Here is a 15,837-nt window from a genome sequence, read left to right as displayed (position 1 = left end):
AAAACATCATATTAAACTCACTGTTGCCTTAACAACGGCTCTGTACTCCCCTCCTCCTCTTTCTCCATCCCTCTGCACTACATCACACCCTCCCTCCTCCAGCCTCCACCAACCCACAGACTGATCCTTCCAATGACACGACATGTCTGTACTGGAGATTATTGGTGCGTGTTGCCCCTCCGAATGGTCTTCACTTGGACATCTCGCACGTGCGTTTCCAGGAGGAATATGCGCATTCCCACCAGTGTCCTCTTCTTGAAGGCAAGATGCGGAAGGAGTAAGAGCTTTGTTTTGTTTTTGTGTCGCTGATCCTTAAATCTCTCCGGTGGTCCCCGGTGTGACAGCCGGGCTACTTCTAGCATGTGATGGAAGGCGTCCACCCCTGAAGCCTCAACAGGACGAGACGTGTCAAGGCTATCCGTGAGGGGAGGGGAACGCCCCTTCGTTTAAAAAGAGAGGGGGGTTGATAAAGTGGTGACCGGCACAAGGACGCTGCGCTCGGCTGTGCGTTTTATTTTTTTAGGAGGATTTTATGCATTTTCTATTTTTCTTTTGTGCTAATCAACAGATTCAAGACTGAAGTTTCTGGCTCGAACAGCCTAAAGCCGGCAACTCTTCATTGCACATGCGCAACAGAAAAACGCACAGATGGTTGCGTGCTTTTCAATTCGCCTTCAGACTGGAGTCATGTGCGGGTGACCCGTCGGAGCAGCAGAGCCACCTGCGCTGTTGCAGCCTGTGAGCGCATGCGCAGACAGCATGGCTTAACTGATGTGGCCAAACAGTGGATGTTTTCACATGAATGAGTCAGTAGTAAACAGACTCTGCCCAAGACCACCGGCTGGAGTTTTAAATAAGATTTGGAGTTGGGACGCTGCAATTTGGACTGTAGAAAGAAAGCAATAACACTGATATAACTCTTAAAAATAGGGGGATAGTTGCAACTTCTTAATTCCAAAGCCAAAGAGAGGTGGAAACAAGCGAGTGGATATTGTTTCATTTATCATTCCACTCAGCACCGGCCCTTCTTCTAGGTCTTATGCCATTGGTCGCATATGAGTGGAAAATGCATCTAAATGTTTAAGGAATTCATACATGCAATATTTGACATAATAATCAACCTTTTAACTGCACACTCTTTAGCCCAGCACTGCACAAGTCTCTCACATGCAGCGTGTGTTCAAAGTTCCTTAATATTTCAGTCTTCCCACGACTTTTATGGTTAATCACAGACTCTGCTGTTTATCGACCGATGGTTTGTCTGTGTGTATTGGAATCATTTGGTCTCATTGTGGAGCTCCACGGGCCTAAGGGTGTGCCACAGAATATAAATCGTTGAACAAAGGCCCTTTTGGTGCTGAGAAGAGGCTGAAACCTGAAACTGAGTGATTCATCCCTCTGGTAACTAGACACTCACACACTGAGAGGCTGGACAGAAGAGAGGGATTTAGATCCGGGCGAAGAGACGAGGCAGCGGGGGAAAACGCTTTCCACGCTGCTGCTGTGAGGTTTTTCAGGTGCTTAAGAAGACCAGATCAGTAAGAATAAGACCCAGCCACCCCTCCAACCAGCCCCTTGCATGAGCTGAATAAAAAGGAGGAGAAGAAGAGGAAGACACCCAGAGTGGACCACACCCAGAGTCCCAACAGCCTCCGAAAAGAGTCTCCTCCTCTCACCTCCCAGACATGGAATCATAGTCGGGACATCTTTGGCATCGCAGAGGTTTTTGCCACCAAGCTGGAGTAGCTGCTGTATATCTGTCTTGTGTCTCCATTTCTAAAGTGTGTGTGTGTGTGTGTGTGTGTGTGCGTGTGTGCGTGTGCGTGTGTGTTTGACACTGTTGAGAGCCACCAGCAGTCTCCTTTCTCCTGTAAGGATGTCTGCAGTCCAGGAGCTCCTGCTGCTACTTCCTCTGGCTCTCCTGGTGCTTCAAGGTGAGTGGTTAACAATTGCGTTGCCGTGGCGATGCTGCGACGGCATCTCCTTGGCAAAGATGTGAGCCCAAATCTAATCCCTCCCACCTCCCCCTCCCCCCTACCTACCTGTGCCTCCATGCCATTCACTGTCTATGCAGTCTGTTATGTTGTCGAGTTGTTTCCTGTTGTCGCGCTGTTGGTTCTGTTTGTATGCCATGTTTTTGTTATTGTTTTTGGTGTGTGTGTGTGTGTGTGTGTGTGTGTGTGTGTGGGGGGGGGGGGGGGGGGGGTAGGGTTAGCTTTGCTATTCAGGGTGTTTCTTTAGATAGGTCTTGTGAGACACCCACACACACACATACACACTGTTTTTCTCAAATAATCGGCTCTCAATTGATTTATTGAACGATATAAAGTAGTAGGAAAATGCCTGCTATGACTTAAGATATTCACTTAATGAGGGATACAAAATAGATACAAAGCAGCATGTTGAAATCACACAATGTTTGGTGTCTTTGCTTGAAGAATTGCTTAAAAATAAAATTACCATCACAGCCTTTTAAAAGGAGAAAGTGTGCTCCAACTTCCTGTATCATTTGAGAAATCACAAATCAATTTCCTACCTTCAGAAGAAGTCATTTACAGGCATTTATTATTTTAAAGCACAACAAACGCAGACGCAGCTTCCACTGAGATGAAAATAGCCCGAGCTACATAATCAATCACTTTTAAATGACTGTTCGTCTCCCGACACCCGGAAGAGGAGAAGCAATTTAGCAAGAAAATTATATTTAACAAGATCGGCTTAAGAAAATGTAATGTAATTGTTCTTAATTTATGATTGGTATTAAAACATGAATACATATAAAATTATCAATTGCCATTCTTTGGCAAGCAATGTAAAGATGTAGATTTTAATAAATGGGTTAAAACACAAACTATTTTTCTATTTAAATGCTTTTCCATTTTCCATATATTTTATTTTTATATTTGTACTAACCAAACCCGAGTTAAAACTAAAATCTATATATTTTTACGCGTGTTTAATTCCACAAAAAAAAGGCTGTTTTAGTTAAGCACTGAGATTTTAAATGGAGCACAAAAAGGAAGCGATGCATTAAAGAGAGATTCACTGAGCACCTATTACCGTCAGCCAGCTGTTCTCTGTCACTGACAACAATACAAACCACAGCTTCATAATCTCAAGGAATATAATGATTAAAGCGATGTTGGTATTCCTTTACACGATGGGGCAGTTTATCCGGGATAGCAGGTTGAAACAAGCCGGCAGAGCGGAGAAGTGAAGCTTGGCAAAAAGCAAGAAGGTTGCATAAGCCTGAGTGAGCACATCTGGAGCGGACGCAGGAAGCATCAAACTATTGCATCACATATAAGACCAGACAGGAAATGGATGGAATCTCCCAAAACAAAGACGGAGAAAAAACTGATTGAAGCTGATTTAAAAAGCAAAAAGCAATTTGTATATGTCAAAAAAAGAAGAAGCAATTGATGGAATTCAAGAAGTTTCTGGAAAACAGTGAAGGAAAGAAAGCATACAAACAGCAGTATAATAATATTTAGGACAATCAGAAGCTCCAGCGACGCTCCATCTGAATTGAGATTGATTACGTCTACAGAGCAAAAACACCATCAGAAAAAGGAGTAATCGAGGTACAGCTCGCCCCAAAATGCAACAAAACATAATTAGACATCACCCTTTATTTGTGACGCTCAAAGTGTGTAACAACACGATCATTCACGAGCATAAACAGTCAAATTATGGAGTTGTGCGTCCTCTCTTTCAAGCCAGAGGCCCATAAAACCTAATGCCTAACTTTAACTAATGCATGCTGCAGAGAGACCCAATGGCAGCTCCGTGGATGAACTTATGGTCAACAGGATGTGAACGACCACGCGATCTCCTCCGCCCCGAGTCCATTACATCACTCCACTCCACCACAACGTCAGATCGATAACAGCATTACGGAGAAGTGCATCCTCATTTTAAGTGGCAGGCATGGAACATAAGCTGATTAGGAGAGTGCTGCACTGAAGAACGTTCCTAAAACAAAACCCTGTTAAATCTGATTTATGGTCTGTAGTGTGAGGAATGTTCTAGGGAAGAGATTCGTTTGTTCTTGCTTAAGATGAATTTTTTATGCACTGGGGAATGTTTTGATTTTGGACTATACTTCACTTCCATAACATGTCTTCTGTAGGAGTTTATTTAACTATTTTGTCGATTTGGGTCTGTAGATTTCTCCTAAATTCAACAAATCAGATAATGCCTAATTTGCCACTTTAAACATAACATTTCAGACTTGTAATACAAACATTTTTTGTTTTAATGTCAGTAATCAACTATAGAGAAGTTTCATGGTGATATATTGTAGTTAAAGTGGTTACCATATTCACGTGGAGTGTCTTTTACAATACATAATTGTACATCACAAAATGAGTTATTTTTGAGACTCAGAATCTTTACTTCAGTAGCACTGACATTAATGGTTTCATTATTATCTATATTATTATCTAAGTTCTTTTACAGTGGGGTCCTCATGTTAAATGTATCCACTCATAACACTTTCATTTGCTACTATGATCAGCAGGCGTGTTTTACCCGCCTTGTGGGGACATAAATCTCATCACACAGGCACATTGTGGGGACTCGCCTTCCTTTCGGGGACCAAATGCTCGTCCCCATGACGTCAAATATTTTATGGTAAAGCCTTGGTTTAAGGATTCAAACCTGCTTATTTTAACTTAAACCACAAAGTTCTCTTGCATATGTAAACCTAAAAACCAAACCTACGTTGGAAGTTTATTGTAGACTATATGCATGTCCCGATATGCTGTCCCTGACACGTCCCAAACTGATGCTATATGGCTGGTCAGTGGCCCTACACTTCAGATAAAGTTAGTGGAGCATTTAGCAGCTAAAAAGACAAATACAATTAACTGTAATACTTGGAAGAGCTAAAAGAGAGTGACTATTGGATTTACATTGTCATGTACCTCAAATAAAATATGTTGTGTCTACAGGATGCGTAAACAGATGTTAGCAAAATCTACGTACAAAGCGAAATGTTAAACCAACGCAATATTGTACGCCACAAATGTTCAAGGTTGAATTTTTGTCAACACAATTTTCAAAAACTAGTAACATCTATATTAACTGCATCCCATTTAGGGTTTGTTTCCTGGCCTTTTTCACAACAGACATTTAGGCTTATTACAGCAGAAGAGCCTCGGTCAGTGAGGTGGCATGCACAACGCCGGGGGCCCAGAACTGGAGACCCCCCCCCCCGTGCACTCGGTCAACAGAGGACTGCCTTGTATTTCATTCTTCAACACAGATTCAGATCTATGTTACAGAATGTCACTGGAGCCTCGGTGCACACGTTGTCCAGAACAGATCTCAGAAAGGAATGACGTGATCAACAGGAAACCAGACAGCAGACCAGAGACCTCAGACTACATCAAAACATCGCACTTACAGAGGATTGTACATTTGGGGGCATTTTGTATTGGCTGTTGCAAATTAAAATGACTAGAATGCTGTATTCATCATTGTAGTGGCAGTTAGATTTATGCTCCTCTGTTATAATCTTTGGGAATTAGGTGAGGCTTGATGAGACTTAACTTATTTTTGTATGTATATATTATATGTTTATTATTTGCATATATAATATACAATAGGAAGAGAAAGCAATTTAGGGAGGAAAGAAAGTAACGTTTGATTAACGTTGTAAAGTTTTCCACTGATGTTGAGAAGTCATCCTAAACTTAATGTTCTACATTTGTGCATCTTCTTTTGACCATAAATCACATGTGGATGTCTAGATTTGGTATTTGGACTCTAAATTGTGCTCTTGAGCCAATGGAGGAGCCGTTCTGAGAAATCATACGGAGCGAAAGACAAGCTTGGATCCCTGGAGCTTGTTCTCTCCTGGTACCCATTGTTCCATCACTTAAAGACAATAGGACAGCATTGAGGAGTGACATGAAAGCTCTCAGAGCGGCGTGCTCCAAAGGTCTACTTGTTCCATTGGAAAGGCTCTTGCTCGCTTGGTGTCAAGGAAAAGGTCAAGGAAAAGGTCAAGGATGCTCGGCATTTCCCCAGCTTGTGTGTTCCTACAGTGTATGGTGTGTTTTAATCCAGCCTGGAAACAGATGTCCTCTCTCACTGTCGCATATCCTCGCCCTCATCTCTCTCTCTCTCTCTTATTCTCTCTCTCCCTCTCTCCCTCAGTCAGCTATTTCAGTGGGCGGATGGTCCTTTGTGCAGCTAAAGCACTAAGAAGTCAGGTTTTGGGTTATTTTTGCTTTGTAGGCCTCAGCAACTGATATGATCTGAGGGATTAAGCTGCCAGCCCCCAGTCAGGGGAAAACTCCTAATCTGTCATTTCTGAAATATCTATTGCATAATCCTGAACCCCAGTCCACAGATTACGCAATGGATTTTCATTTATTTGATGCTCTGTGTGTCATGCAGTTGCTGGCGAGAATGATTGCTGAGGCAGTTTGGTGCTCTGACTGTTTAGTCTGGATGTGCAGTTCCTGTTGTGTCTGCTTGCATCTTTGTCTCTTTGTCTCTCTCGTCTTCTCGCTGTCGTCTTAACTTGCGGTCTCAGCCTCGGACAGTCAGCAGCATCCCTGCCCACCGTGCACAACCTCCCTCTGTGTGTTGCTGCCGCCCGGCTACATGTTCATCTGTCTCTGTCCGTGCTCATTCTGTCTGTCAAATGAAGGTCTCTCCTTTTAATTTGTGTCCCGCTGTCTGTCGTTGTTAGTGTGTCTGTGCTCCAAATCTCATCTCCTTTTTTCTCAGAGCAATAAAATATGACCAACTCAAACCCTCCGTGTTCCTGTGCATGGGATGTCTTTCCCTTGTGTCTGTCTGGTGTCTCTTTGCCTTTCTGTCTCTTACTTCCTGTCAAAGCTGATATGATAGCATCTCACACAGAATCAAAATATTGCTGCATATTAATCTTAAACCAAAAAGTTATGTGAGAGAACGCAACATTTTTCTTTTTTTCCAAGAAGGCACTTGTTCTCTAATCTCTATCTGCAAAAGCTGTTCTCAGGTCTGTTTGTTGAGTTCCTCAGCGGACCGAAAACCCAACAACCCAGCCGCAACCAACCAACCGTAGTTTCTTAATGGATTATAACTTTGCAGTCATCAAAGTAAGCGCAGAGATTATGCGACAACAACATATGAAACACAAGCTGCCGGACATGTAGACAGTGACTCTCCAACCAGAAGGTACAGAAACACCAGTGGCTACTGCTGCAGTAAGATGGTTGAGTTAGAATATAACAGGAATTACGGTTTGGTAAAAAGAGCAAAATGATGGGATGTTGCAATTTCCCATTAAGACCCGTGGGATGTGCCGATATAATAATAATAATAATAATTCAGCTTTTATGAGCTTCTTCGGACACATTGTATGCAGTGCAATCAGAATATTCATCTCAATCGGGGTTCACACACTGCCGGCATCAACAGGGGTTTGGAAATGTGCGGCTGCATGTAAACATTGGTTGAATATATATTTTCAATGTAAACAGATTAGTCGAAATATTTTTCAGAATAAGGGCAAAACTATGAATAAAAAGAAATATACAATTTGTAATCATTCAGTAGCGTCCGCTGCTGAAAACACACCGCCAGACCAAGCTGCAAAAAGTGTTTAAGAACACTGGATCTGGAACTTAAGTCAGGTTCAGGTTCAGGTTCAGGTTCAGGTTTAGTCGTTAAAAGTTTTTTACCCTCTGTTTAGGTCCACTAAGAACACTGGATCTGGAACTTAGTCAGTCAGGTTGATTTAAATTTAAAGGTTAATTTAAATGGTCCATCTCGTTTACGTTAGTTTGGTTTTCTATGATGGGGCCTGTGATTCTTACATGATGTTCTTATCTCTCTCTCCCATTCCCTCCCTTCTTTCTCTTCCCTCTCTTCTCTCTCTGCAGACCATCAGCCGGCATTAGGCTTCTTCCCTCCTGCTTCCCCGTCTCCCCCCGAGCTTTTGTAGAAACATCTGAAGCCCGTTAACTGTCTCTACATTGTTACCCCCTCATTCCTCCCTTCCATTTATTCATGCAGTGTGGTGGCATTTCTACGTCTGACTCTTTTTAAAGTTTCAACTTGGTGCTACAATATTTGATTAAAAGAGAGCTTTGTTGTATATGTTTGTGTACATGAGGCCATGGATGATGTGCAGCCTCTGTCAATCCCAACCAAACTTGACATCAGCGTTGTCTCCCGTCCTCTCCTTCATCTCCCTCCCCACATCTTGCGATACGAAACAAATGCCTCCCCCAGAGGTCAAAGTTGAAAATAATACAAGATCATTGGTTGAGAGCCATGCTGAGGCCTCAGTGGAAACTGCAAGGTGCAGTGTGAGAAAGAAACATTTGAAGTTACAGGTGTGTAACTCCCGGCCGATGAGAAGTATGTGTCATGATGATGATGGCATATATAGACTCACGCTTCTATATATGAATTTAGCTCATTCACCAATTGACAGAATGCAAGAAACTAGTACCACATACTGCAACCTCTTTATTCCCCCTCAGTTTCACAGATTAAAAACACCTCAAAAGGTAAATTACTATTTTCTTTAATACAAATTCACAACAATTCATGTACTGAGATGATGAGTGGAAATAAAAAAGAATGCAAAAAAAGAAAATCTGTGCCCGATACAAAAGAAAGAAATCTTGCATGCAATGAGCATTGGTCAAAACACCAAAGTTACAGGAGCTACAATTGTTTTGTAAAGTACTGTTTAAACACTTTGCCTGCAAGTAATGAGATACTGGGAAACACCAGAGCGCTGCCCCGAGTCCCGGGTACACAAAAGAGGACGATGGCCACCCAGGGCTCACACTTCTAAACCCTGTGACAGTCAAGGGAAACAGCTGTTTCTAACTGTGTTCTTCATCCTTTCCCTCTGTAGCGACTCTGTGCCGTGGAGCCTGCGTGGAGGTGGACTCAAACACAGAGGCCGTGGCCGATGAAGGCTTCAAACTGGGCTGCATCTCCTGTAAGAGGAGGGGCGAGGTGAAAGCCACGGCCTTTGTTAAGTGGTCCTTCAAAGCCTCAGATGAGAACAAGTTCGCCGATGTGAGTGTTAATAAGATATGCAACACAAGAATAGCTCGACATGTTGGGAAATGCATTTCCCTTGTTGTAGTTCGATGAGAAGATTGATATCACTGTTATACGTTTGTATGGTAAATACAGGCAGCAGTCTCCGGGTCTGAAGTGAAGCCAATGCAGATTGCATTCTTACTAATTGCCAACAGGGGGCGATGAAAACAGGTTGAAAAGAGAAGTCTGAATGTATGGAAGTCTATAAAAAAATTATCCTGCCTCTCACTTGATTAATTACGTCAGTACACATTGTAAATATCAGTTTATGGTCTCAATCGCTAGTTTCAAGTCTGCAGCCCATTTAAGTAAGATTTACAAATAAGCAGGGTATGATTAATGGAGTGGCTTGTGATTGACAGCCCGCTACCACGGTGTTGGGTCTAGGAGTTCTGTGTTTTCGTTTAACCCTTTCACAGTTTGCTTTCAGTTCAGTTTCAGTTACATTTTTGCATTTTGGTCGCCCACAAATGTCTTATTCAGCGTTCCACGTGTGTGTACTTAGCTCCATCCTCTCATCTCACTTCTGGTTGAGATGGTGACAGCCAAAAACCAAGATGGCGTCAGCCAAAATGACTAACTCGACTTCAAACCCGTAGTCCACAAACCGATGGGTGACATCATGCTGACTGCACCCGCTTCTTATAGAGTCTAAATACAGCAGCCGGCTCCGGCAATACAAGCACCTCTAAACCTAAACAATTACCACTTCATATAGCTTGTTTGTTTAATCCGCACTCAAAACATGTATGTGTGTATATATATATATATATATATATATATATATATATGTATGTGTGTATACATATATATACATATATACATATATTTATATATATATATATATATATATATATATATATATATATATATATATATAAATAAATAAATGTGTTGTGTTGTTGCCAGATGAAATAGAGAGAGGAGCAGAGTCTTGCATATGTTACAAGTGGTCTTTGCTGACTGGTCTTGCTGACTGGTCTTTACTGACAGGTCTTACTGACTGGTCTTGCTGACTGGTCTTTACTGACAGGTCTTACTGACTGGTCTTGCTGACTGGTCTTTGCTGACTGGTCTTACTGACTGGTCTTGCTGACTGGTCTTTGCTGACTGGTCTTGTTGACTGGTCTTTACTGAATGGTCTTTGCTGACTGGTCTTTGCTGACTGGTCTTTACTGACAGGTCTTACTGACTGGTCTTGCTGACTGGTCTTTGCTGACTGGTCTTTGCTGACTGGTCTTGTTGACTGGTCTTTACTGACAGGTCTTACTGACTGGTCTTTACTGACTGGTCTTTGCTGAATGGTCTTTGCTGACTGGTCTGGTTGACTGGTCTTTACTGAATGGTCTTTGCTGAATGGTCTTTGCTGACTGGTCTTGTTGACTGGTCTTTACTGAATGGTCTTTGCTGAATGGTCTTTACTGAATGGTCTTGCTGACTGGTCTTGCTGACTGGTCATAAGGGTAGATTCCCAGAGCAGGAGAAATCCCATTAGCCTCTAGCTGCCTTTTAGAGAGCGTCTCAATGCACACAACAGGATGTGGTGACCAGCTGTTTGCTCCATGAAACTCAACAATATTCATCAACAAAGAACAGACAGATCGTTTACAGCTTTATGTACATTAATAAATGGGACTGCAAGCCAAAGAGAATGACTCGGATCCAAAAACAGGTGGAAAGTCGCACTAGACGTGAATATTGGGAAATGGATTTGTTTCTGTTTGAGTAGTTTCTGAACTGCTCAGTTCACTTAGCGGTTTTAATTATTTTTAAAGATTTATATCCTCATTAGGAACCAATGGGCTGACAGTTTAGTCAAAGTATTGAGGGATGGACCAACAATGTTTCTTTTATGAGATCTTATCTCTCATGCACGTAGCATCTGAAGTAAATGTCCGCTGCACACAGATGACACTCACTTTGTGGTCTTTCCACACTGAAACCCTCGTTATCACTTTGCTGAATGTTCAGTCTCATTTCTGTTGTTCCTCTTCAAAGAAATCCCATTCTCTTCCAGTTATTCATCTATCAAAATGGAAGGGCCGACATCATCGACTCACGTTTCTCCGATCGTCTGCATTGGAACGGCAGCAAGAAGACCGATGACCTGCAGGACGGCTCCATCTTGATCCTCAATGTGACCTTCAATGACAGCGGAACCTACATGTGCACATTCAACCGCACCCTCAAGTATCTCAACTACGAGTTTCAAACCTCCAACATCAAGACCTTCAACATGAAAGTGGTTCCCCGGCGTAAGGACGGAGAGCAGGGCGTTGACCCGTGTGCCTGAGCGGGGAAGAGGGGAACTAAGTTAGCCAGCAGTTAACACCACCTTTAAAATCAGATAAAACTTCTCCCCTCTGGAGATGGTAGAACAAAACGTTTCATCAGACTTCCATTCGTCACATGGACAGAAACAGGAGTCTAGTTGCATGATGTTGTTGCTCCATAACAACTGGATATTTAATATTATGTCAATGTTGCGCGTATGGTTTTTGTGCTGCCCCATTAAAGCAGACTTAAAGAGTCATTCGAGGGGCTAGAATCCAAATTGAGAGGAACAAGTGGATGAATGGCCCAGGTGTGTGTAGTCCTCTGAGCTTTGTTCATGTACCTGGTCCGTGGGACTGTCAGACTTATATTGACCAGGTTATAAGTTCAGTTTATTTGGAACGCACATTTCAACAACAAGGAAACTCAAAGTGCTTCACATAAAACCATAAAAGCATCAAAACATAATGCGAAAGAAAACAAGACAAAACAATGAAGAACATTCATTAAAACATTTAAAACAGTCAAAAAGCAAGAAATAGAATAAATACAACGCAGTAGTGAGATGCAGACGTGATAGATGTCCTTCAATCTGAAGTTGAAGGTTGAGGGTCTCAGCAGACCTAAAACATAAACTTAAGGTCATCATAAAAGATTATGTTTACTATTGATAATTAAATGACTAATTACAATGGAAATGAATGAGTTCAATGAGCACAGAGGTGTCACCCACGGCCCAATGCTTAGTCCTTTAATCCTCTTTAAGCTCAAGAGGATTCTGATAGGTCATGACACTCTGGAATACAGGTCAAGAGGTCACGACTTATGACATGTATAGTTTGAAGCAGTACAGCCCTCATCATCGTACACAATAAGCACACAGGCACCATATTTCTGACTGTATGTCCCTCTCTGTCTCTCTAGTCACCAGGGGACTGGCCTCCATTTTGTCTGAGGTGATGATGTATGTTTCCATCATCGGGCTGCAGGTGTGGCTCGTGATCGAGATGATTTACTGCTACAGGAAGATTTCAGCGGCAGGAGAAGAAGCTCTGAGAGAGAGCGCGTGAGTAGCTCATGAAACACTCGAACCCAGCCGGCCTCTCTCCATTCCAGAACCATGCTGGCCCGACTTCCACCAACCGCTTCAATCTGCTGTGATCTGATCTGCCCGTTTCTCCTCCCACCCCCTTCTGTCCTCCAGGGCCGAGTATTTAGCGATAGCATCGGAGAGTAAAGATCATTGTGCCGGCGTTCAAGTGGCAGAATAGCACCGGTAGGTCTGAATGCAGTGCTCACATGTTGACACCTGGTGTGTTGGTAACACCACCAGTACAGGGTTGAAAGTTAAAACAATTCAAATAAAATCTGCAATGTGTCATCGGCTTATGTTTTTCTCAGAATATAATGTCCTTGCATCCGAATATAAAGATTGGAGCTGACATGACCAACATCGGCCTCCATGTGTCTCTGGTTAGCCAGCATGCTCTTGACTTACACACCCAAATAACCAACATATTAAACTCATATTTAAAGTTTGAGCCATTCAATAGGTAGAGAGGTAGTTGTGTGCTCATCCAATCCTTTATCCTGCAAAGCACAAGACATAATAATTCATTGTTTTATCGTGTCTATGTTAATATATTGGCTCCAAAACAAAGACGCCATCAGCGTTTGGATTGGTTCCCTTCCAGGAAAATGAAGGCTTGATTCACGGCGTTACTGCATGTTACTTTAGTCTTTTGCATTATTCATTTTTCTCACAGTTTTATTTATTTATTTTTCTCAGATCAAGGAAGTCCTTGAGAATTTTAAAATTCCCACTTTCATGAGCCTCTCCTCACTAACTGACATCCCTCCACCCTCTTCACAAGACGGAGAAGCCACACCAGAGGGGAGGAAGAGCTTTTCTAAATAGTCATTTTTCTTTTTGTACTTCTCTGCAAAGGATGGAAAGAACTGAACCGCTTCCTGCCTGGAGGGACGTCAGAATGTGGTCAAACGGGAGAGAGACCGGGTTGAACTGAACATTATAGTCCTACATTTATATCCACTATACCTGCATGCCCGTGCGCTATTCATATCCACCAATATATGCATCTGATGTCCTTTGTTATTTCATTCATTGTGTTTATTTTACTTTGAAATACTAGTACGACTACATTCGCTGTTATGATGTAACACGACTAGAAAGCAGAGGAAAGAAACACTTCAACATGTTTTCATATTGGATTGTTTTCACTGTTTTCCTACATAGAGCTCAAGATGATGACATCAGCCACAAGCTTGTTAGAAAGTGTTGTTGTTTTTGTGCAAAAAAAAGGTAGATTTTAGTGGTATTCCCTTTTAAATGAATGAATACAGAAAGGTGAAGAGCAGAAATGGCCCCTGAAGCCAAAAGACTGACATGTGACAAGACAAAGCCCACTTCATTGGACAATACTAAATGAGTAGCAAGCCGAAAATACATAAAAGATCAGACCAAATGATCCTCAGTGACTTCAAAGTGAAACATTTCCACCAATGTGTTCACACGTCTTATTGTCTTAGAAAGTCATCGCTCTGCACATCGCCAGTGGGCGGAGCCAGTGGACACCAATTAAAAAGGAGGTGGAGCCTTGTTACAAATCTTTAGTGTTTGTAAAAACGTGCTTCTCTAGAAATCGAGATAAGTGACAAACTAACATTTGGCAAAAGCTCAAACTATTAAAGCATTTAATCATTTAGTTGCCTGGTTTGACTTTGGAAAGGTCAACAGAGGTCGCGGTTAGGAGCAGCTTGTTTTTTAAGTTGGAGTTGCACATTTATAAATGACCTTTATTTTTGTAAAAAGTTGAACAGTTTTAATCTCAATCAAGATTCAACAGGAAAAGACTGAACTAGTGATGATTGTTCATTTTCTTTGGCCTCTCCACTAATAAATAAAGAATTCAACAACTATTTCAGTGTTTAGTTATTCAAGTCATTTATCAAGCAAAAAAACGAACTCCCTTTATTCCTTAACTATGGTAAAAGTTTTAGGGTTTTCAGACACATACACTAAGAAAATTAAGACAATTAAATCAAGAAAAATAGTAATCGATAAAGCATTTAAATCGGAAGTTGCAGCCCCAGACAACAGCACTTTATTCCTGTCTTAGCTTCTCCGACTCAGACGCCACTGAGATGGATAACAATGACCTTTGTTTACGTTATTATCTGGTCATGAACCTCAGTGACATTAAAATGTGCATTTGATCATTTTATAAAGAGACTTCAATCTTAATTAATCAAACAATTAATCAGCAGATTCAGCAATAATAAAAAGAATATAGAATTTAATGTTGATTCTGTGCAAAAGTCTTATTACTCAGGTTTCTTTCAGGTGATGTTAACAGAATGAAAGGTGGGACTATAATGCTGAGTTAAAACGATTAATCAGTTGAAATATGTTGATGATTGATTACCTCACCAGTTCCAGCTTCTTTGGACATTTGTTTTTCTTCCTCCTCTTCGACATAAAGCTTATGGATTTGATGGACATTGTATTTTACTACTCCCAGAAAACATCTGTTGGAGGTAAAGACACACAGACTCAAAGATGAGCGAGGACTCGTTTATGCTTTACTTTTCATTTCTCTCCATGGAGCGGTGTGCAATCACATCTTTACAGTACATTATCATCTCTCTCTCCCTGAACCCCCCCGCCAACTCTAAATAAATATGACACCGTTTTGTTACCCGCGGATGGCCATGCACAGCGTGGCCCACATGCTTCTGTAGCCGCCATGTTCAGTGAAACAGAGAGGAAGAGGAAGAGGAAGAGGACAGGCTGGAAATAAATGACAAAATAACAAAGATAGAAAATGAATCGAATAAAAAGAGAATTAATCTTACAAACAAAAAAAACAATACTGCAACACTTTTTTCCCTTTTTTCTTCACCTGGGCCTCCAGAATTGGGGTTGGTCCTTGTAGTCTTTGCAAACGTCGGCCCAGTGGGACAACGAAGTAGCCACCTGATCGGGTTCCACCTGATCGGGTTCCACCTGATCGGTCTCCACCTGATCGGGTTCCACCTGATCGGTCTCCACCTGATCGGTCTCCACCTGATCGGTCTCCACCTGATCGGGTTCCACCTGATCGGTCTCCACCTGATCGGTCTCCACCTGATCGGGTTCCACCTGATCGGGGTCCACCTGATCGGTCTCCACCTGATCGGGTTCCACCTGATCGGTCTCCACCTGATCGGTCTCCACCTGATCGGGTTCCACCTGATCGGGTTCCACCTGATCGGTCTCCACCTGATCGGTCTCCACCTGATCGGTCTCCACCTGATCGGGTTCCACCTGATCGGTCTCCACCTGATCGGTCTCCACCTGATCGGGTTCCACCTGATCGGGTTCCACCTGATCGGTCTCCACCTGATCGGGTTCCACCTGATCGGTCTCCACCTGATCGGTCTCCACCTGATCGGGTTCCACCTGATCGGGTTCCACCTGATCGGTCTCCACCT

At 42.3% G+C, this 15,837-nt stretch overlaps 2 protein-coding genes across 5 annotated transcripts in view; one reads left to right on the top strand and one right to left on the bottom strand.

The window, feature by feature from the left end:
* Positions 1-1,529: 1,529 nt before the first annotated feature.
* Positions 1,530-13,443, top strand: scn1ba (sodium channel, voltage-gated, type I, beta a). The gene is made up of 6 exons (XM_034529043.1): positions 1,530-1,934; positions 8,876-9,042; positions 11,087-11,324; positions 12,268-12,409; positions 12,548-12,619; positions 13,292-13,443. Exons 1-5 carry the CDS (start codon positions 1,877-1,879, stop codon positions 12,612-12,614), a joined length of 672 nt encoding a protein of 223 aa, XP_034384934.1. The 5' UTR covers positions 1,530-1,876; the 3' UTR covers positions 12,615-12,619; positions 13,292-13,443.
* A 1,481-nt stretch (positions 13,444-14,924) lies between these two features.
* The window catches only part of gramd1a (GRAM domain containing 1A), a 34,487-nt gene continuing 33,574 nt past the window's right edge, over positions 14,925-15,837 (bottom strand). For all 4 annotated transcript variants that reach the window (XM_034529034.1, XM_034529036.1, XM_034529035.1 and 1 more), the window contains one exon: positions 14,925-15,837. This exon is cut by the window's right edge and continues 1,279 nt beyond it. The gene's annotated coding sequence lies outside the window, so the exon portion shown is untranslated.

The sequence above is a fragment of the Cyclopterus lumpus genome, chromosome 25 (assembly GCF_009769545.1).
Source record: "Cyclopterus lumpus isolate fCycLum1 chromosome 25, fCycLum1.pri, whole genome shotgun sequence".
Classification (NCBI taxonomy): Eukaryota; Metazoa; Chordata; class Actinopteri; order Perciformes; family Cyclopteridae; genus Cyclopterus; species Cyclopterus lumpus.
The sequence above is the reverse complement of the archived record's forward strand: the minus strand, read 5'-3'. Positions and strand labels throughout refer to the sequence as shown.

Excerpts from the sequence above, each read along its gene's own strand:
- scn1ba (XM_034529043.1), top strand. The coding sequence starts at position 1,877 with ATGTCTGCAGTCCAGGAGCTCCTGCTGCTACTTCCTCTGGCTCTCCTG. Across the intron at positions 1,935-8,875 it reads GGCTCTCCTGGTGCTTCAAG|CGACTCTGTGCCGTGGAGCC; the intron begins GTGAGTGGTTAA and ends TTCCCTCTGTAG. Across the intron at positions 12,410-12,547 it reads GAAGCTCTGAGAGAGAGCGC|GGCCGAGTATTTAGCGATAG; the intron begins GTGAGTAGCTCA and ends TCTGTCCTCCAG.